General features: G+C 40.4%; 1 protein-coding gene across 2 annotated transcripts in view; it reads left to right on the forward strand.

Annotated features, from left to right (window-relative positions):
* Positions 1 to 23371, forward strand: part of TNKS (tankyrase) — a 142143-nt gene that overhangs the window by 17556 nt on the left and 101216 nt on the right. For both annotated transcript variants that reach the window (XM_065061494.1, XM_065061493.1), the window contains exon 3: positions 16554 to 16649. In XM_065061494.1, coding sequence (XP_064917566.1) covers positions 16554 to 16649 — 96 coding nt within the window. The remainder of the gene's footprint in view (positions 1 to 16553; positions 16650 to 23371) is intronic.

Genomic DNA, 23371 nt, shown 5'->3' on the forward strand with positions numbered 1-23371 from the left:
CTCAAAGCATTTTGCCTTCCAAGTAGAGGAACTGTATCACTCTGAAAGTTAGAGCTGTGTCTGATTTTACTACATGAAAATAAATAATTTTTAAAAATCACAGGAAGTGCTATCAAAGAACAAAATTGTGCAGCAGGCAGTTCATTTTGGGGGTGGGGAGTCAGGTGGGGTGAGGTGAGGGGGAGCAGCTTTAGCATCTTAACTGAAAAATGATTACAATGACTATAGATTTAGCTGCTGGATTGACAGAAGTCTGTCAGAGGACTAGTAGGTTCTTAATAAGTATTAGAAGGGGATATTGGTAATTAAAGTACCTTGAGACCTGTTTATGCATGTTGTTTGTTGGAGAGATGTACTGAATTCCCAAAGACTCTCTCGGAGAGCTGGTGTTCTAGAAGGAGGCTGAGATTCAAAGTGGCATACTCAGGGACTTCTAAAATCGTTGGAAAATGCTCTCAAGTGAGTACTTCTAAATATTTTGTGTAAAATGTTTAACTATTGCTGCTGTTTATATCAGACATTTTTTTGAATATTGTTAATATTCCTGCTTTGACTTTTGAGCTATGGAGTTGGAGCCCTACTGATACTATGTATAATGTGCAGTGGGAAGATGGTGACTTGCATTTGGACTTCTTTAAGCTGCTGGACAGCCTAAAGAAGTTTAGACTGTTCTTGTGTACCAGAAATGTGGGATTTGTTCCATTAAGAGGACATGAATTAATCCCTTCAGTGAAGAAGGTATCCTGTCTGGTTGCAGTTAACATTGATGGACAGAGCAAAAGGAACCTTTTTATTCGATATGCTTAAGGCCAAGCAGTACTTGTTAATAGCATCTATTATCTGTCCAGATACACAAAATAAAAATCCTGGCTATTCTTAGTAATATTTATTACTTGGATACTCACTGATCAAAGCCAAATCTGTTGTTGTGGAAGCAGGATCATCAGACTATTGAGGTTATGAATTCTTCTGGTATGTTTCTGCTCTGTGAGTGATGGTATGTGTGCGGAATGCTGCTTCTTTGAGTAGCAAATGGTTTTAAATCCTGTGCATACAAAGTGGTTCAAAGACCTAATATGCTTAAATCTACTCGTACTGTTTCTTCATGGGATCTTTCTCAAATGAACCTTGTGTGATAGCAACCATAGGATAAAAATTCTGTGTTTTGGGTTGAGTGGAAGAATGCTTTCTCACTGGAGTTCTTGTTCATGGTTGTAAGTAGTTTCATGTCCTCTAAGCTCTTATTTAAGCTATGTCAGCTTCTAAGCATCAGCATTTATCACAGAATTTAGTTTCTAGGGCTGAATCTTGCTACATTTCCCACTCTATAAGTCTGTGGTACAGACTTCTCTGTCTGAACCTGAGAATAAGGGACTTGAGAATAAGGGCGCCTTCTCTGTGAGCTGGTGGGGGTGGAGGAACCTATGATTGAATCATACATTGGTAATTTGGAAGCATTATAATACTGTCATCCCAGTAACAATGAACTGGAGTGTGAGAAAACAGGGCATTTGTCAAAAGTGTCTGCAGAAAATGGTTTGGGATGTTCTACCATGGCTTATACAATTGAAGTGCTCCCTGGTGGTATTCGGCAGAAGGACAGGAGGGCAGTGGATTATCACCTCCTGGATGTGAAGGACACCCCTTGAGTATATGTATGAGCAGGCAGGTCTGATAACGTAGTGCAGTCTACAGGAGTTACTGTTATGGGAAAAGCTGCCAAAATGAGATGGGATCGTTTGCTGTAAAGGCTCCAGGGAATCCCTTCTACTGGCATTTTGCATCTGTGCACATGTAGCTGTGATAGATGCTTTATGAAGAAAATCCCGGTGAGCAATGTCAGTCACCCATATGTGTTGGACTGAGGTCTTGGGGTGCCAGGAACCTTGAAATGAGTGGATCATCGATGCAAGGTGGAAGTGCCCTACCACAACACTTTTTTGTGAGAGGACCAAGCATTGAGCTGGATTAATCCTGAGGTTAAATTCTTTGCAGAAACAAAATCAACAGTAAACTTGATAGCAGAAAAGATGATGCTGTGTATGAATCAGGTGAAAATGAGCCTTACTTCTGGTGAGGAAGACCTGTCTCCAGTTATACCAATAAAATAACTTATTGTTTTCCTATCTGGAGCTAGTGGTGCTGAAGGCTTGTGAAACTTGTCATGTTACTGTATTGCTTACAGTACTTAAGGCTATTGTTTATATTATGGTATGTGTATTGCTAAAAGTTGATTGAAATTGAATTTCATGAGAAGGATTGCCTTGTCTGGGGTTTCATACACTGTGTATATTTTGGAAGCTGTCTTTTTGTTAGGTTTGAATTGTATGGACAGTTAATATGTTGAAACCTATCTGTTTGTTTTAGACTTTTTCCCAGCTCTATTTCTTCTTTCCTAAAATTCAAGTGTCAAGAAAACTAGTATTTTTGCCTTGTTTGGCTGCTTGGCATGGGAGAACCTGTGGAGGACAAGAAAAGTCATTTATTTTATGATGTTTCTTTACAAATGTTGATTAAATCAAAATCTGCTTACTTACTGCAAAGGAGGTAGTATGATCATATGCAAAACACTATTGGAAAACTTGCTGTAGGGCATTTACAGGAAGTAAGGTCTTTCAAAGTACTGATGTTAAATATTAGCAGATTGACTGGGGAGGAGGAGAAGTTGCATATTATCCAGAACAGAGTAATGGAACAGATACTGCACTTTCAGACACTGGAACTGCTTTCAGCTGTTCAATACCAGTTTACAGCAGCTTTCTAAATGTCTTGCAGAAATACTTAATCCTATGAGACTACAGTTCTGATTACTGTAGCAATATCCGCTTTTAGCTTTTCAGAGGAACCATGTGGTCTTAATGCAGTTCATATGTGGTTTAAAAACAATGTCTAGATATATGTCTAGCCTTTAAGGCATAAATGAGTGGGGCCAATTCTAGCAGAGTTCTTGGATGTTTTATTGGTCTAATGGAAAACATTGATTTAAGTACTACTGTAAGATATGATGGTCTTACTTGTAAAAATGTGCAGGCGAATAAATATTTGTCATATAGTGAACAAAGGAAGGTATCTCTTTTTAGTGGTTTGGTCTTTCTGCAATGAAAAGCAAATGTACAAAATGAACTGTGGGTGATTGAAGGCTACTGGAAATACTGAGCACTCAGGTGTGACCCAGTAGAGGAGCCCACTCAGATTGATCTAACATTCATGCTTCCCTACTGCGAGACCCACAATAGTGATGATATCTTACCTGACAGGCTCTGAGATTTTGTGCAGTGTAGGATGTTTGCTTGTCAAGGACCTAATGCTAAATAGGATGAGACTTGCACTGCTCTGTATCAACAGGGCCTGGTGGTGAGCAGTTCTGGAACTGGAGAACAAATGGGTAGAGCTCTGTCCTTTAAGAACGGAAAGCAATTTGACTGTTTTACATAATAATATGATCTAAGTGGCTGGGGAAGGTTTTCAAGACTGATACACATAGTACTGCTAGCTAGTCAGTTGTTACGAGTATTTGCTTGAACTTAATGTATTTTTAGCTTCCTGATGTTTACTTCAGAAAGAGCATTTTTTGAGAATGCCCATGTCTTCTGGCCAGTCTGTAGCTTTAGCCAAATTTTGTGGACTGATCAGTTTGGTACTCTTAATTTTGTGTGCTTCTGGTATTTCTTAAATATTTGGTCACTATGCTGTGCACTAATGATGGGTTTACAAAACTGGCACAAGGTTCAAATTTTATGCAAAATATGTGAAAGTTATTTGTCATGTTGGTGCTTCTTTAATTTTTAGAGTTTCAGCTCTTAGTAATGTTTTGATGTGATTGTGTGTGTTCCATTGGGTGTCTAAGATACCATCCCCAAGTTGTGTACTGTTGAAGGCTGATAGGCACTGAAGTTCACTTCTGTAAAAGCCTGGATAAGGTTGTGTCTTGGATTCTGACAGTTGTTTTGTTTTGTGCTTTGATTTTTTATTTGTTTTTCTTTTTTCTCTTTCCCTTCTTGTGCTCACCTCGCTTAGTGGTGGGTGGAGAGCTGCTGTTAGGGTTTGAATCTCTTCAATGCATGTTTCTTCTGGTGCCAAAAAGAAAAACTAGTTTTGATTGTGCATGCCCCTACTGTTTCAGAAAAATGGTATATCCAAGACAGGTTCTAAGAAACTTTTAAGACTTTTCAGTCTGTTGCTTCCTGATTATTTTAGTGCACTGGCAAATAATGCATTCTGATAGCCACATAGTGAATTCTACATACTGTCAATCACCTGACTTCCACTAGGATTTTTTCTTTCCCCAAAACTTCACCTGGAAGAAATGGCTAGCATATGCAGTAGGAGATGGTAATTGGTCTTTTGTTTCTCTTAACTCTTTTTCCTCTTAGGATGCTACTTGTTGACCTGATTTGCCTTCGTGGCTACTTTTGCTTTCCAAGGACACTGAAAGCAGGGCTCTTAATCTGTCAAGTGGGATATCAGAATTACAGCTGACATTTATTTGAATAAAACTTGAAGTAGAAAGGTGAATTCGTTCAGAGAAAAGTGAAATTGGGACAAAACAATCAAAGCAGCTTTAAATTTGGGATATAGATGAAAACATGAATTGCTCAGACAGTAGGGCAGCAGTTAAGATTTCTAGATGTTCAATATATAGTTTCTAAGCATTCATTTTAGTTACTAAGTAGCTGCAGAATTGTTGCTTGCAAGGAAAAGGGGTGTGATTTAGTTGTGGTATAGTGAGACCTCAACCCATACCATCTACAAATGGGTTAAAAGTGTGGGGGGGTTGTTTGTTGTTTTGTTCTTTTTTTGCTTGGTTGTTTATTTTATTTTTTTTTAAAGCTTGTTTGGTTAAAGGGTGTTCTGTTCCATTTTGCATGCTAACAACATGCATGTTTCAGATGACTACTTGAACACACTTGAGTGTGATTCTTAAGCCCCTGTATGAAATGGGCACGAACTGACATGTGGGAGGTTCCCTCTCAACATCAGGAAACTTTTTTTCTTTTCTTTTTACTGTGAAGGTGACAAATCTGGGCACAGGTTGCACAGAGTGATTGCAGAGTCTCTGTTCTTGGAGATTTGAAAAGCCATCTAGCCGTAGTCCTGGGTTACTGAATGTGGGTGGTCTTCTTTCAGCAGGAGGGTTGTTCCAGATGATCTACAGAGGTCCCTTCAACCTCAACCATTCTGTGATTCTGTGAAAAAGGAGTGAAGGTTCATGGCTGCAAATAAATTAGATTAAATAATCACTAAGTGTATTGTCTTTAATTGCTTACTAGCTCAAATATTTTTTTTTTTTGGTAACTTAAGTGAAGCTCCTGGATTTCTTACATTTTGCACATTCATTGTGGAAAGCCCAAAGCTTCCTTTACGCAGCACAGCTTTTGGTGAGGATTGTGTACTTGGGGGTAGCATTCTGGAATGACAGAGCCATCTCTTGCATGATGCAAAAAAACCCCAGCAAGCAGAAATCTGCAGTTACACTAAGATTTTTAAGGTTGCTGTCTAAAAGACTGCATTCTGCATATACTTTTGTTTTCTCACCATTAGCTGAAATGGAAAATTTTAAGTTAAAGTATTCTATCCAAAAAAGGAAACAGGAATATTTACTTAAGTCCAGGCAAGATGAAGGCTTTGAATTGCTGTTCGTGTGGGCTGAACAATTGACCAACTCTAGCTCTTTCTCTAAGGGCAGAAGGATATTATCAGCCCACTGTGCTGCCTACAGCCTATGGAACTTTCTGCCTGTTCTCTCTCCCTGTGTGTGTTTAACCACCGGTAGGCAGAACTGGCACAGCAGGGAACGATTTTGTAGTGCTTCCTACATATAAAAAAAACTAATCATAGTTAAGATGCACCTACTTATGGGGAAACACTTGTGAACAGTTATTGAGGGAGGAGGGAGCCTTTGTAAAAGGCATTGTCTTGCCCTGCTGGAAGAGCTCTGGCTGTTGCAGTGATGCTTGTGGTTTTGGTTGTCTGGTTCAGATCCTTTCCCCCTACTTTACTTTGATTAGATAACTGTGATCTCTGGAACATCTAATGCAATCTTAACTCTAGAATACATGGAAGTACTTTGTAGTGTGTTGGGAAGAGAGGGGGGTGTGTGTGTATATACACATATGTAGACCAGGAGTCAGGCTCTCTTGCTAAGAGGTTGAAATTTCAGTGGGCAAAGTCTAAAAGTACTTCTGGGGCAAACAATGAAGAAGTTGGTACAGGTAGACCTTGTTCATGCTGCTGCTTTGATTTCTTCTTGCTGCCTTGAAGCCCGTTTCTGTGAATTGTTCACCTAAGCTGAAGGAAAGTCTGACCTGTAAGCATTGTTTCTGTGTTTTACTGGGCCTGTGCTCAATTTAGTAGTTGCATCCTGTTACTGTAGGAACTGGTACAGTTTCTGCAGTTCATGAATGTGAGAGAACCTGCCTTTCATAGAGCAGATCTGTGTCAAGAAAGTGAATGTTTGATATGGCTGTCCTTTGTCCCTGATGGACCAAACAGTCACTTCAGCTGTAAAGCAAGAAGTGCCTCTTCTAGGAGCCATATTCCAAGGTATGTATAGTCTCCTAGCATATATTAATGACCCCAGTAGTTGCTACCATTGCTTGCCTAATGATGAGGTAATAGAAACATGCAAGCAGGTGCGATGATTTAATCTAGATTACATCACATTTGGCCGAAGTACCATTTCTTTACTAGAGGTAGCTTTCCTATACTTAGAAATAACCATTTAAGACCATATGTCTGTATAAATTGTAAAACTCTGTATCTCCAGGAACTGACCTGCTGGATTAGTGTCATGGGATGGTTTGAATTGGAATGAACCTTTAAAGATCATGTAGTCCAACCCTCCTGCCGTATGCAGGTTGCTTAAAGCCTCATCCAGCCTGACCTTGAACACCTCCAGTGATGAGGCATCCACAACTTCTGTAAAGCTGGAACAGGTTTCCCAGAGAAGTTCAGGTAGATGACATCTGTAGCTTTTTTCCTTTGTCAACTGATGCGAACACTCCACCATAGAAATTTACCAAATTAATTAGACATGATTTGCCCTTGATGTCTCTAATCAGCTCCCTGTCTTCCTTGTGTTTTGATATTTCTTCCAGGAGGATGTGTTTCATGATCTTGCTGGGCACAGAGGCAAGACCGACTGGTTGGTTGTTCTCAGGGTCCTCCTTCTTACCCATTTTAAAAATGAGTCCATGTTTCTCTTTTTCCAGTTGCTGGGGATTTGCCTGACTGCCATGACTTTTCAAATATGATTGACAATGGCTTGGCAACTACATCAGCCAATTCCCTCAGGACCCTGGGAATACATCTCACTGAGTCCCATGGATTTCAGTGTATTCAGGTTCCTCAGGTGGTCTTGAACCTGATCTTCACATGTAATGGGAGGCACTTCATTCCATAGTCCCTGCCTTGAGGTTCAGGGGCTTGAGAGATGTGAGAAGAGAAATTACTATTGCAAACTATGGCAAAAAAATTGGTGAGTACCTCAGCCTTCTCCATATCGGTTGTCACTAGTTTTTATGTCTTACTTATCAAGTGGGTTATGTTTTCTTTCATCTTCCTTTTCTAGCCAGCATTCCTGTAGAAGCCCTTATTATTTGTATCCCATGCCAAATTCAGTTCCAGCTGTGCCTTAGCTTTCCTGATTGCATCCCTATACATCTGGGCAGCATCCCTGTATTCTTCCCAGGATATGTCCCTTGTTTGACTGCCTATGCACTTCCTTCTTACACTTCAGTTTGATCTTCATTACCCATGTTTGTCTCCTGCCTTCATTGCCTGATATCTTACACATGGGAATCAAGAGCTCTTGTGCTCTAAGAAAAGTGTGTTTAAAGCTCTGTTCAGCTGCTTTGTCCCTGAGAGCAGTTTCCTACAGGGTCCCATCCATTAATTCCTTAAAAAACTGAAAGTTTGTTCTCCTAAAATTCTTTGTGTAGCCCTTATCCATCAAGGCTTTGAATTCCATCAGAACATGACCACCGCAGCTCAGGCTGCCACCAGTCTTGACATCCCTGATTAGTTCATCTGTGGTGGTAGGCAACAGGTCTAGTAATGCCTCTCCCGTGGTTGCGCTGTCACCTGGATTAAGACATTATCCTCAGTGCACTCCAAGAAATCTCCTGGACTGCTGACAGTTTGTATCATTTTTCTGGCAGATGTCAGGGTGGTTGAAGTCCCTCAGCAGGATCAGAGCCTGTGAGTGCGATGCCTCGTGTAGCTGGAGTAAGAACTCTTCATCAACAAGCTCCCCTGGGTTGGGCAGCCTTGAGTAAACATCAGCCATGAGGTTTCCTTTGTTGGCCTGCCTCCTGATTTTTTACCCATGAGCTCTCAACTTGTTCATTGCTGTTTTTCAAAGGCAGCTCTGTGGACTCAATCCATCTTTTTTACATAGAGGGCAACTGCCTGCTCCTCTTTCCTTGCCTGTCCCTTCTGAACAGTTTCTGGCTGTTGATTGCAGCACTCCAGTCGTGTGATCCTTCCCACCGTGTTTCAATGATAGTGATTAGATCATACCATTCCAGCTCCTCCTGTGTGCTACCTATGCTGTGTGTGTTGGTATAGAGGCACTTCAGCTGGGTCATTGACTGTCACCTTTCTAGACCAATGCATCCTAATGTCTTTGAGCTATTTCACAGCTGTTTCCCTTTTGTTTTTTAATGTATCAGCTGTCTCTGGCTTTTCTCTGTTGCTCAAAACTCCATCACTTTCCCCCACAACTTGTCTGCTGCTTTCTCCTGCTGTCAAAACTCTTGTTTCTGTCTATGCAGTTGGAGAGCACTGTTCTAGTGTGGCAGAATGCAGACCCCCCTCTCTCCCCCTCCCTCCTTCAGTATGGAAGGAGTAGGCACATCTCCCTCTCTCTCTGCTACTTGAGGCTAATAGCTTCTTTTGTTTGGCCCCAGAGCACCCTGGCCAGGGCCATTAGGAGCAGGGAGTGCCGAGGCGCCACTGAGCTGCTGGGCACCTGCGGCCAGTGTGGGGGATGTTTGGAGGCTTAAGGGGCACCTCACAGGCAGGGTAGGGGTGCAGAGAAGCTTCTAGAATGCCTACAGTCAGATCTGATCAGCCAGTATAAAAACAGGACTCTCGTCAAGACTCCGCCCATTGTCACGGGTCTCTTGGAGCACAAGCAAGATGCTGCCGCCGACAGCCCCCCACCCCGGGATGGGGACTCCGCTTGCCTTGCCGCCACGGAAGTAAGTTAATTCTCGCAGGATTGCAAGTATATTTATACTTTTCGTGCACATATGCACGTATAACTTTCCATGCTCCATATGAGCACGTGTAAAATTAATCCTCGCAGAATCGCAGGTGTATTTTTCTTCCGTGCACATATGCACGTGTAACTTTCCATGCACATTTGCACGCGTACTTTAAAGTATTTCCTCGCACAATCGCGAGTGTATTTTCCTTCCGTGCACATTTGCACGTGTAAATAAATTAACACTCACAGGATTGCGAGTGTATTATAAATTTCCCCTCGCGGAATTGCGAGTGTACACTTTCCGTACTCACTATGAGTACGTGTATCTCTTTAAAAATAATTCCGCACCGTGTTTAGGCAAGTGTGTACTTCTCCGGGACTGGGGGACAGCTCCGGCATTATTTTGGTGAAGCCCCGTGCATGCACTCTGTGGACCGCCTGTTGTATTAGTTGCTGCCCCTTAATAATTTTCCTCAACTGATATCCAAACCTTTATTTAAGTCACTTTTGGAGTGCTAAAACCTTGTTTCTCACCCATTTAATAAAAGTTGTTTTGGACCCTGTTGTCCCTTAAACTAACCTCGGGGTGCCTCTGTGACATCTAGTTCCCTTTATAATTTATTTTTTTGTTTTCAGCATACTGAGGCCTGGCATTGCTTTTGTAAGCTTCTTTTCATCTACTTCGTACTACTGTGGTCAACTAATTTGTCTCTTGCTCTGTTTGTCCCCAACAAAGAACAAAACCAACATGCTGGTTTGTTGGGAATAAAACCGCTGTCTGGAGTAATGGGAAACTGGGATGCCCTGAACATGGGGACTAGGAAACATAAAATGATGGGAAGTGCTTGGAGCTGGCATTGACTTACCAGGACTTTGGCTAGGGATGTTAAATATACTCTTAACTGGAACAACAAAACGATCCTTTTCAACTCATGTCACTGGCACGTGTTCCTGTACTGTCATTTCTTGTGCCAACCGGAGCATGTAATGTCATCGCATGATGAACTGGAGCGGGTGAGTTATCATTTTTCCAATCTGCCTTTATGCCTGACTGAACACTTGCAGCAACCCAAAGCAGGGTGGGCAATACAGCGCTGGGGACGGTGATTCTGCCAGCCTGGTTGGTCTAGGTGAAACTGTAGCCTGTGACAGTGCTTCTTTTGCTGTGGGGACCAGCTTTATAATTCTTTTTTAGTTGAAAGGGGGAATAAAGGCTGCGTGTTCTTCTGCTCTCTACCTTGAAGTGTTGTCTATTCTCATCCTACTAAAGATGTTCCTTATTGCCCTGTAGTTTGGTGTTTGGACCCTTGCTTTTCCCCTTCAAGCTAAGCACTGTTCTGCACAGTTTATTTGACCCAGGGATGTTGAGACTAGCTGGATGTAATTTTTCGGCTTAGTGAGGTCCTTAGCCTTTGCCTCAGACAAAGCAACTCTCAGCCTGGAATAGTCCACTCTACTTGTCCATCTGAGCAATAGAAGCCTGTAAAGCAGCTGTGGTAATGCAGATCTTTGAAGTCTTCAGAAATTAACTGTTTGCAGATACTTTAGTTGCTGGAAATCCAGTGTTCTGCAGCTTTTCCTTATGTGTCCTACCTGCAATCATGGGGTCTTCTATTGTATTTCTCCCTGAGTTCCCTTAGGGTTTAATTGTTCACCCTGCCATTATTCTTCCTCTTTGCTGCTTCTGCATGCTCTTCCTTTTCTCTCTCTGTCTCTTCTACCAAATGTATTCCTGTCCTACTGTCCCAGAGCTGCCACATGGTTATCATCTCTTCTTACCAGTAAACCACCTGCAGTACTTCCAGATATTCCTGGTTATGGCCTCTAACCTACCCTGACTCTGAACTAAGTTTTTCTGTGTGCTTAGCCTCTCTGCTCCGTATTCCTATCTAGATTCAGCTTTGATGGCTTTCACTGTAGAGGGCCAGTCAAGAGCATAGGACCTGCTCCTCTCCTTTTTTCCAACTCCTCGTAGCTGAGCTGGCAGTGGCATTTGAGGCCATGAATGTCATCAGGTTAAATAGTGATACTCAAACCTTTAGAGCTGTGTGCAGCCCCTGTAGTATTACGGCCCCTCTTGCTTTCACCTTGCAGTTCTGTTGGCTGGTGGATATAAACTTTTACTCATGCAGCCAAGATCAGGACTGCTCAGCGATTAAAGTTAATCAGTGATCTGTTATGGGGTTAGTTTTATTATCTGTATCTTGTATATTCGATCTCAGTGGTTTGATTTACATGTAGAAGTAGTTGAGGGAGAAGATGCATTTAGCATTGGCTGAAAACAATTAATAGTTTGGATTCCAGGGTGTTGTCTAAGTGTTTTCAGAATATGAGGGTAAATGAGCACATTCTGTTTATTGTCTAGTATAACTCGGAAACATCCTGTATGGGACTAGTACTGAGGTATATATGTGTGTGTGTTCCTGGCACATAAAGTTAGTGAGAGACTGGCCAGCTTTAAAGCTTTCCTTTAGGGAGATGGAAGGTAGTGCATATGTTGTGAGTCAAAAGGAGGGCTTTTTCTTAAGCTGTTTTCTCTGTACCTTGATACTTTGGGAGTAAGTAGACACAGCTACAGTAATATGGTTTGCAAAGGACCTTTGGAGGTCATGTCCTAGAAGGTGAAGTTGAAAAGGGGGGAAGAAAGGAGATATACTGAAGCTAGGATAGCTGGAAGGGACCATGAGCCCAAGGCAGTGGGACACAGGGATAAAAGAACTGGTAGAGAGAGAGGAGACAATGGTAGAGCTGTGAGGAACTGAATATTCTGGAAACATAACTAAAAGCAGTAGGCAGCTTTAAGTACAGATACTTCTGGAAGGTTCACTCAACAGTCAAAGGCTTGGATGTACCTTTTTTTGTACTTAATGTGCATCCTGTTTAAAAACAACTGTGAACTTTTCCATCAGCATTCCTGTAAATATACTCAAAGTTTGTGGATGTTGAGCCTAGACAAACAGCAACAGAAATATTCCAGCTTTTGATTGTGACTAATATTGGAGCAGCCAAATTTATTTTACTTTTTTTTTTTTGTTTTTTAAATTCCCATTGTATTTACATTATATTTCTGTCTTTCAATCAAAATGTTTTCCTTTGGTGGCCTTCTGAGGCAGTGTGAAGGAGGACGGGCTAAGTATTTGGGTGATGATTTGTCTGTAGACAAACTCCCTCACGCCCCCTTTTTTTTTTTTCCTTTTAGTAAACCTTACCTCTCCCTTGTTGCTGTATAGCTGCTGGGGAAGGTATTGCCATACGTTGCTGTTGAAGATGTGAAGGCTGAAACTGCCAAAAGCAAAAACGTTTGTTCTTGGTGGGTTTATTATTTGACAGCCAAATGAGGTAGTGTTGGTTAGCTTCACAGTTCAAAATCCCTATGCCAGGAGGCTGTAGGCCAGGAGTTTCATTTTAGCATTCATACTGCTGTAGCAAGTTGGCGGTAATCTGTAATGAATAGTTGTTGTAGTTCATGCTCTGTGCAGTACTGTAGCTTTTTTTTATTTGGTGGGAAGAATGTGGCCTTTCTTATTTCTAGTACTGATCTGGGTCTAATGGCAGTGTAATTAAATAAACCATTTCAGATGGTATGTGGAGGTCGGAAACTGATCTATTTTGTCAGTTGGAGTGAGGGCAAAAATATAATTTTGTACCAAGCACAGTCTAGAGCCTGTTCGAGAGTAAAGCTTACAGGACTTTGGCCATATACAACATGAAGATTCAACTATAAGAAGGGCTTCTTTACACCATTAGTACAATATGGTCTGTAGGAAGGCAAGGATAGCCAAGTAATGGTATTGCTAGATTAAGGGCTCTGACTGCAGTACAGGAAAATAACACCCCCCAGTGTCCCCACTGTCTGGAAGAAACAAACCAGCATATCAAAATATGCTAATCAACAGGGTTCCAGGAGTGAATTTGTGTGTATGCTACCCTTATGCTTGCCTGTTAACAGTAGTCTCTTGATAGAAGCTATTGCCACACTCTTTTCCAGGCTGCTCAGAAACCATCCTCTAAAACCAGTGTGTAGTGTTTGAAATCCAAAATAGCTACGATTAGCTAGAATGGCTTATTCTGTTGTGTTTCATTAAAAAGGGAATGTTTTGCTCAGACAGGAGATATATCTTGACATTTTTACACATTCCTGGTGCATTGAAAAGGAAATTTAGAGAGACACACTGTGTCTAGATCTCAAACACCCTGTGGTTAGAAGAGACTTCGTGTTGGGCTGAAGTGTTAAAGGTTTTGAACAAGCAAGAGAACATTCAATTAAAAGCTGCCTGTGGTTTGCTGGGTATAAAAGTACAGCTGCATTACACTGATAGGCTAAACATCAAGTGCTGGATCTCTTTTGTTAATTCATGCTGATGACAACATTGCTCACTTGGATACCTTTTTGTAAGATAATGTGCTGAAAAAAGTATGGAGAGGGTAGAACCAAATAGCCTATAGAGGAAATATAAGATTGCCTTTGTGACCTGAATTTACGTCCTTTATTCATCTGCATCCTAATACAGTCTTTATTTATATGGTTGGTTTCTCCTCCCAAGATGCTACTGCATTGATTTCACAGGGTAGATCTGTCTAGGTCTGAATAAGGGACCTGTCTGCAGGATCATACCCTTGGCTGTTGGAGGGACTGTATGGAGAGTAGGATGAGTGATTGCAGAGACAGGAAAGATAAGTCTCACGGTTACAGCAATTGAGTTCTGACAGGTTCGTCTTCTCAACCTAGTTTGGCCACTTCAGGTACATGTTCCACAGGCAATCACTAATTCAGGGCGTTTGCAGGCAACCAACTTCAACACTGTTAGTAATTTTTTAGTGTATTATTTCCCTAGGTTGAACCTGACACAGAAATAGCATGTTTTAAGACATGCCATAATTGTTCATGGTTCATTAGCATGACTGAACAGGTTAGATACGCTGCATAATCCTTTGTCATTTTAGCCTGGAGAGGAGCTGAAAGGAGTACTGTGTTGTCATCTTCTGTGTGTGCCAGCAGAAGTAGCAGAGGAGCGCTCTTGTTTGCTTTGCACAGCACTGAAGAATTAAGAGACTTGAAAAATCTATTATTCTGTTTTAGCCTTGAGCTCAGGCAGTTGTAGGTCCCTTTGACATCTCTACATCTGCTATCTCTCATTTTTCAAAATCACCTTTCTTGTACCCTAACCTGCCTCAGCTTTGCTTCACATAATAGTCCAAACTTCCAGTTATTCCTTTCTACTGGTCATTCTTCCTGGACTTTTTATCTGAGCTATCTTTTCCCCTGCCATGTCATCTTCTTCAGTTCTTTCCCTTAGCTCCTTGTCTCAAGGTTTTTGCCATGTGAGTCCTTCACTGTCTTCTCACCCAGCCTGTACCATTTCATTGTGTTCTACCACATGCTTTCTCTTGATAGACAGTTCCTGGTTCCCTCTTTTAGGGTCCTGCTTTTACCCTAATGCCTTTTGTGACAAATGGCTTTCCTCTCCTCCAGTATATGGATTCTCTAGCATTCATCTAGCGTAGTCCAAGAGAACAGAGACAGGATATACTGAACATGTCTTTCCATACTTACTTTCTGTACTGCCTGCTGTGTTTAAAAAATGGGCAAAAAGTCCTGTTCACCACCTCCTGCTGGAGTGTGCTTGACTGGCTTGTGAGGCTGGCTTGGAGTCAAACCTGTCTGTGAGTAAGATCTCGACGGGGGTGGTAGCATATATAGCACAGATGGCATCTTCAGAAGTGTTCTTAACAAGCTTCTCTGAGCACGTGCTAGCTGATTTTTTTTTTTTTTTTTTCCCCATTTTGGTGTCTTTGTCTTGGCATAGGGAAAAAAAACAACCACCAAACAAAAAACCTCCTAGGAAAATCCCAATCTGCCTATTTGAATCTTCTTTCAAAAATGTGGAACAACTGCACCTTCTTGGCAAAGCATAAAATAAGTCAATTTACTTCATTAAAGCACCAGACTTCGGGAAAAATTCAGCTTGGGACAAGCAGGTAGTATCATACCCTGTAAGGTGAAATATATGAAATTTAGCAATGTTAAAAGCATATCAAGTCAGAATTGTATAAGAAAAGAGATTTGGATAAATAATACTAACAGCTAAAATTTTAATTTTGAAAAAAGTTTAGTTCAGACTTTGCTGATTAAAGTGATATGTGTAATATAATACTGGTAATTACTTTTGTTCTGGCTTGGGTTATGTTTTTTCTTGGAGAATCCTGTCTGCGAAGTGGTTTTTGTACCCTTAGTGACAAAAAGTGTTTGCAAGTGTTTGTATTGACTCCTTCAGTCCCACTGTATCTCAACAGACATGGTTACATGAACAGCCATAAATATCTGCTGCTCTTCATTATTTGTCTCCTTGACATTGAGTCTCTGCACCTCTGAACGCTGTCCTGGTATTCACACTTGTGCCAAGTGTGTAATTGTTGCTCTGAAATTGTGATATGTTCTGCTTATATTGCACAACATTTGTGAAAATTGAGAACTGGAACCCTTTTTGTTAGACCTCCAACCTTTCTGTGGATGTTGTTTTCCAGTTCTGTAGAAAATGCCTTGATCTAGAGAGGGGGTAGCCTGAATTGCATTGTTATTACATTGTTTCTGATCAAAAGAGTTTAGAGGTGAAATAGTGCTTTCCTTTTTTATAAGCTTTTCTAGATGGTAATTTACTGTATCAATGCCTTCCTATGAATTCTGAGTATTTTTATGTACTTGAATTTTTATGTGTTCATAGGCTTAGTAGAAAAAAGAAATACCAATGAGAATAATAGCTTCTGAACATCCAGACTGCAGGGTACCAGGTTACACATCTTACCCTATTTGTTACACTTCTTGAAGGCGAACTGGTATGCTGTGGTTATGATTTTGTGCACAAGTGATGAGCTGGAGTATTACTGATTTACAGAGGCGGAGTGACTGGGGATATTCCTCAGGAAAAGGAAGAGGAATGGTAACAAGCAGCAGTAGTGGTAGTAAAGGCAGGAGCAGGTTCCACAGCAGATTTCCCACTGTGAGGCAGTGAACGCACAGCTTCCCAGCTGGCTGTCAGCAGGAACCCAGAACTGAGTACTGCAAGAGATTTGGGGTGCATGTTTATCATGCGAAGTCATGTGATCTTACTATATCTTAACTTGCCAACTTAACCTTACTCTGGAGAACATCCTTTGCTGCAGTGCTTAGCAAGAAAAAAAAAAAAATAAAGGAGGGAAAAAGAGAGGGGGAAAAAAAAAAGGCAGAAGGAAAAATAAAATTGTGCGATGTGTGTTTATGCCTACATCATGCCGAGGAGACACTTAACAGTAAATAATCTCTGTATCCCTGAGGTGAGATACTGTTTCTGCTTTCCCTGCACAGTGCTGCTGCAGCACGGAGCTGATCCAAACATTCGGAACACTGATGGGAAATCTGCGCTGGATCTGGCAGACCCTTCAGCAAAAGCTGTACTCACGGGTAAGAGGCATACATCTCTCAGTAGCATTACCTGTAGTTGATTTTGTGTGCATAAGTTTAGCATTGTTAGAGCCTTCTACCTTTTTGGATTTTCTATTGCGTAAGAGTACTTTAAAACTGTCTTTTACCAGATTTCATATTGATGTAACTGTCATTCGTTTGCTATGCTGCTATAGGTTTGCTTATTCTACTTATGCTAATGCTATGATTTTTCTGTTATTATATCATTCATTGTTTACTGTGTTTCTGTGTTTTGTTTTGTTTTTCTTTTTAATTGCTACCAAATATACAGATCGAACAGGAGCCCCAAACCCCTGCAAAAAAAAAAAAAGAAAAAAATCAGGTCGATTATTTTAAGACCTTCACTGTTGAGCAAGCAAGGACATTTGTATAACTACAGAAGTACCTGTGATCTGAAAGATGACCTGGTAATGATTGCAGAGATCAATAGTTACGTTATATTTTGCTGCAGATTCACATGCTACCCTTTCCTTCCACTTCCTTGTTAGTCATTTTATGTGAAACTCTTGCCCACCATTCTTTTCCTTTTTAAGGTCATTAGCTGATGAACAGTATGTTTCATGAAAATATTCTACGGATACAACTTTGGGTTTACACAGCTTTTTTTTTTTTAAAAAAAAAATAAATTAACTGTTGTAGCATACCAGTAAGTATTAAAAGTATAATATAATAGCCTGTCAAATCTGTATTGAGAAGTACATGGTCCTCTGTGCTGATTTTGACATCTAGGAAACAATGTTTAGAACAAAGTAATCTTGGATTTAAAAATATATACAATTAGATTTATAGAAAGGGTTTCAGCAGTTGAGGTTCATTTGAAGAAACAGCTCTTTTTCTCCTTTGCCTTTATTTCCGATATTCTCTCTCTTTTTATTGACAGCTTAATTTATAGGCTATGTGCTATGCAACACCCATATTCTTTCTTCAGATTATGTTCAGAGCACACCAGCTCCCTTCACTTTGTCAGAAACATTTCCTCATCGTCTTTTTCCAGTGTGCTGACTGCTCTACATAATTATCTACAGCTCTGCAGTGATTTGAGAGTGCCTTTGGAACAATGCACTTTAAATACATATGATTTTGTTTAATTACTCAAATTTAAACACGTTCCTACAGTAATGTTAGCTGTGCTAGGCATGTTAATCTGACTTTCGGCTGTTAATGGGTACAGTTGTACAGATGCTGAGGCTGGAAAGGGCACCAGGGAATCAAGGTACCAGAAAGGTGTTAATGGGGTTCCAGGCTGGGAGCAGATCTTCAGGCTGCACCCTAAGGTCAGTTTCAGAGGATAGCAGGAAACTTGTGAAGTCACCGTCACAGACCTTCCTCTCTGCTCCACTGGGTTCTCGGGGCAGTAGATCTCCACCTTGTGCTTTGGGTGACAGAGAGGGCAATGTGTCACAGCAAACCAGCGGAGGCAGATTAGAAGCAGCCTGCTGAGAGTGTCCTGCCAAGTGCAGCAAGTGCCCTGTGTCCCTGGCCTCACTCTAATGCCTCGCACACGAGCACCTATTGAGTGGAAGCTTCTGCAGCTGGTGGATGTTACCAGGTTGCGCATATAAACATGCATGCACAGAGCCCCTTCGGCTGCTATTTGTTTTATTGTTCATAACAAGAGGTAGTGTTTGTATGTGCTTATTCCTCCCAGCAATAAAATCAGCTTTTGGCGTTATCAGCTTTGTCCTCAAGGTGGCTCTTGGCTATGCTGGGCTCTCTGTGCTGTTCACCTGAGCTCCAAGCTGTGTAAACAGGGTTTGATTCAGGCTTTAGCTGCTGTATGATTCAGAATAACTGAAAAAGCTGACACTAGATGCCATTTAAATGGAAGCTTTCTATTAAGAGCTTAATTTTCTTGGATGCTGCCCTGCTTTCTAGTATCACTGTTAGGCTGCTGCTTTCTCGTGTGTTTTCCATATGTTGTTACCTTCAGGTCTTGCTTCATCCCTCTGAAGAAAGGGGCTTAAGGGATTTCTTAGGATCTATCTGGCTTGGGATAATCTTTAGCTACAGCAATGCTTTGCAATTAGGTGCATCAGGACTTAAAGGTATTATTGGATTAAGCATGAGTAGGATGTATTAACTTAATTTGCAGTATTTAATGTTGAATGCTGGGATTTTAGAAACACCCATATTTAGAGCTTTTAAAACCGGAATGATTCTGAAAAAACAACCTATAGTTGTTCCTGTATTTGCATCTCTAGATGGCACGCATGTCAAGGCTGATCTCATTATATCATTTTGGGTTCCTTTTTCTATCAGTGTCTGTGACCATAATAGACTTTTCCACATTGCCGCTGTTGGAGAACAAGGTTCCTCGTACTACTTTTTTGACCAAGTATTTGCATAAGTTCATGCACTGATGTTAATCGCTTTGCAAATGAACTGCAATTATAGTCTTTGACCTCCAACTTAGAAAAAGTGAACAGAACACTTGTTGGCAATTGATTCAGTTTTTTCAATTTGACAAAGAATTCTCTATGTGTTTTAAAAGGAACCTTCCTGCTGTGTAAAAAGCGTTTCTGGTGTTCTGGCAGCAAATGCGGAATCCACAGTAATTTGTTCTTTTCTGTCTGCCAGTCTAGAATAACGTATAGTATCTTTTTCTCCTGAATTACAGAAAGATATATCATGCAGTACTTTCTTGCATTACTTCCAGCCATTTCTTGCAACGTTTTCTTAAACAGTGTGTTTTATAAAGGATACATAATACAAATGAAAGGCTAATATTTTTATGGAAATAGACTTCGGAAATTTCTTTGTAGGTTAAAGTGAATTTTATAGGAATTAAACACCCAGTTCCACCTTCTTTAAAAAAACATGTATATAAAATTAGGGAATCTGCTTTTTACTACTTGAACAGGAGAGCGGTCTTTTTCCCATTTTGCAAGATAAGCAGCACTCGTGTGAGCCAAACTCTTCATGACCGAGGGGGTAAATATTTTTTTTCTTCTTCCTTAGCATCCCTTGCTGTTCCTGAATCTGGTTGTCAGGAAAAAGATTGTAATTCTTTTTTTCTCTAGGCTGAAGTGGTAGTACAGACTCCAAAAACATATTGCATCTAAACCACAGAGCTGTTACACACATCAGATTAATATCCTAGTTAATTTTATTTTAGCTTAATTGCCTTGGGGGGTGTGGTTTCTGAGATGGGGACTCATCTTTATTGCTGTACATAGCACTGTGGGACTCCCATCCAGAACAGGGCCTTTGGGAGCTTTTGCAGTCATATTAGTCTTCATTATTCTCCTACCCTGCTTATTGCCTATTTAAACATTAATATCCTTTTATATCTTTCCTGCACAGCATATGAAGAGCCAACAATATTGTTAATGATTTCTGTGAATGATTTGTTTTGATTTTTCATACAGTGATGCCTTTTTGGCAATTGCCCATATTATCTGCTATTTGGAAATGCTTTCTTTACGTGAATGGTCATTCTTTATACTTGAGCAGTTTCCAAAGTTGTTAGCAAGACTGAAGGCGCTTTGGTTAGATAATGTCCTTGACAGCTCCATGCCATGGTTTTGCAAAATGGGTGTTGGTTGGTTTCAAGGATTACTTGCTTGAAACAGGTCAAAATGAAAAAAGTTTGGAAACTGCTGCATCTTCAGATTGAAGTAAGATTTTTGGGGTATGAAATAATGTCTTGTTTGTTACTAGAATCAATTTTCAAAGCTAAACAAGACTCTGATCTTTCCACTTAATATGGAAATAATGTCTTTTACAAACAAAGTGCTTGGGTCCTATTGAACATTTCTCACTTCTGTGTTTTGGATGTGAAGGACAGCTTGATGATTGAAGGTTCCAGAAGTGTTAATGAGGATTCATGTTTTCATCTGTTATGTCAACTTTTTGACTAAAATGGGGAGAGCATAGTCCATTTATTGAAATATATTTGCACAATTTTTTTGAAGTGAACTGCCATCTAGGCATAATTTACCTGCAAGGAAGGGAAAAATCTGATATTTCACTACAAAAAGTTTACTGAACTTTAGAGAATGAAGAATGGATCCTAGGTACAATTCATCCATTTCAAAATTAGCAGGAAGAGAATAAATTACTTTACTTTGGGTTATTTTTAGTGTGGCACCTTTACAACTTGACCATCTCAGATCCCAGACTCTTTCCTTCTGGGTTGGTGGTTTTTCCTTTCAGGTACTCTTAGGATTTTGAAGGCATTCTGGGTAGACACCAGCACTTCATTTTTGGGTGGTACCAACCTCCTCCCCACTTCCTTTTGTTGATCTAATACTTATATAGTGTACTCCAAAATCAGATCATCTGGACAAGGTGTAGCTTCTGTCTTCCAGAAATTGTATAATCAACATTAGTATAAAAGGAGTTTTAACGGTAAGGAGGGCAGATGCTGCTAGAATGGTTTGGACCATCTATCTGGGTCATTGTCCTTTCTGACAGTGCCACTGGGTTCTGCTGCCTTAGAGAGAAGTGCGAGAAACCCAGCAGTTGAGGAATCCTTGCCTTGCAGAAACTCCCACCTGATTTCATATAGGCTGTTGTTATATGTCCTGAAGCAGGAGGTCTGAAGAGCCTTCCCCAGCACTTGCTTGCGCTTTGAATATTGCGGGGGGAGGAGGGTGGGGCTGGTTGTGTTGGTTTGGTTTGGTTTTGTTTGTGATTCTCATTCGTTTAGCACCCAGGTATGTCTGCTCTCTTTTTTTTTACCAAGGCCTTCTCAGGGGAAAGCAAGACATCTGCTCTAGTTCACTGGTATTAGTCTCACGTGGTGCTTTTACGTTTGGAGTCTGTGGGGGTACTTTACATCTACTCTCTGGAGAACTGTAAGGAGTATCAGTTTTCCTTCAGGAATGCCAGGGCATTGCTCATTCAGCCTTTGGAAAGATGTGGGCAAAATGTACTTGTGGCACAGACCTAATGTGAAGTCTACCTTTTGGATGGCCCTCATCTAGGAGCTCTAACTATACAAATGTGTAAGTCTTGTCTCAAGTTCTTAGAGAATATTATAATTGTGACTATTTTGTTATATTTGTAAATACATAATTTAAAAAAAATCTTATTTAAAGTGTGGTATAGTTCCCACTTTCCTCTTTGAAGGAAACGTGTTGGTTGCTTGGGAGGTCGGGAAGGAAATGCTTTCCTTTCTCAGTTCTGGCATGGTCACATTTCAGTTTCATTTCACATTTCCTTGTTTTCACATTGAGAGGAAAGAGGAAGAAACAGTCCTCCTTTGTCCTAGATGCCATGCCATTCTTTGTGTGCGCTTCTGTTATGTTGCCACCTCAGGGAAAGCAGTCCTTGTTCTTTAGACTGTCTGCATACGAAGTATCGCTTTGGTGAAGTTTCACTTCAGTGACACTACTAGTGTCACTGAGTCTCTTTCCACTTGCCAGCACTGCATTTTTCTTTCAAGATAGAATATCTTGAGTTGAACACAGTGCTCTGGTATAACATCCAGTTGACTTCTGTAGTAATGATTTAATAGCTTTCTTGGTGTTTTTTTATGCCAGTTTTTTTTCAGGTTAAGTTTGTTTTTTATTACCTCTGTGTTTGCAGAAGAGCTAGGAGTTTTATGGGAGCCTCCAAAGGAATTCTGAATTCTTAAGTTTGTGGCTTAGTTTCTAGTATAATTTCAGATGATGTATATTACATATGCAGTGCTTATTGTTTTAGTTTGGCAGTTCTCCTTTTGTCTACCCATTTTATTGCCCATTCCTTCAGTTTGTCGTGGTTCTTTCTAATTTCTTCAGTTTTCTCTGATAGCTGGATGATTTAGATGTTTCATTCAATGTAGTAGGTTATTTAACAAAAGTTCCAGTGTGTTTTAGCACAAAGTAAACAAGTTATTCCTTCTTTTAAGTGTCTAATCCTTGAAACTACTGATTCTGATTCCATGACTACAAAATTTCATTAATCTCTTACTGGAGGACTTGTGCAAGGATTTATGTGAGCCACTATGTAGTTTTACTGCCTAAATTTTCTGTTTCCATGCCTTAATGTGCTTGGATTTTGTCCTACTGTAACTTTTGCTCTGGATGCTCTTGTTTTGTAGGGCTTAGTTTTAGGATAATGAGCACTTCTTCTCTCCTTCCTCCTGCTCCATGTTTTAGACATGAATGCTATCATCCTCATCTTCTGTTTCTTGTTGTGTTGTGTCTTGAAATAGCTTATTTGGAACGTGGCTGGTTAGATCAGACTGCGTCCTCCTTGTTTGTATCCTCTATTTAGGCAAGGAGTTAAAATCCTGTAGTCTGCTGTGGAGATCTTCAAAGAAGAAGGGGCCATGTGGGAGTCAGGACTTATGCTTTTATGAAAAGCATGGGTTTGATTTACACCCTCCCTTTTGCCAGATTTTTCAGTCTCTCAGCTTTCCTTTTTACCATGATAACCATTTAGGAATATTTAGTAACAGCTCTTTGAATGGAGTCAAAATCTTAACTTGTCAAAGGAACAAATTATCCCTTCAAAGCTTTCACGAAGCTCCTAACTGCAGTATTTCAGCTCTCTTGATTCTCGGCTCTGCTATTATATAGAGTTTTGGATGCTTTGAAAGCTTTCAGAAACCTTATGTACACAAATTTATTTAGTTGATACTACACACTGAACTTAAAAAGAAAAGCTTCTTTTGACTTTGATGTTGTTAAAGACTTCTTGTTATTCAAATGGACAGAATAAGAAATAAGATAACTAAACCTTGTAAGTGAAGAGCCCAAAATGTATTTCCA

This window comes from Columba livia, chromosome 4 (assembly GCF_036013475.1).
Source record: "Columba livia isolate bColLiv1 breed racing homer chromosome 4, bColLiv1.pat.W.v2, whole genome shotgun sequence".
Taxonomy (NCBI): Eukaryota; Metazoa; Chordata; class Aves; order Columbiformes; family Columbidae; genus Columba; species Columba livia.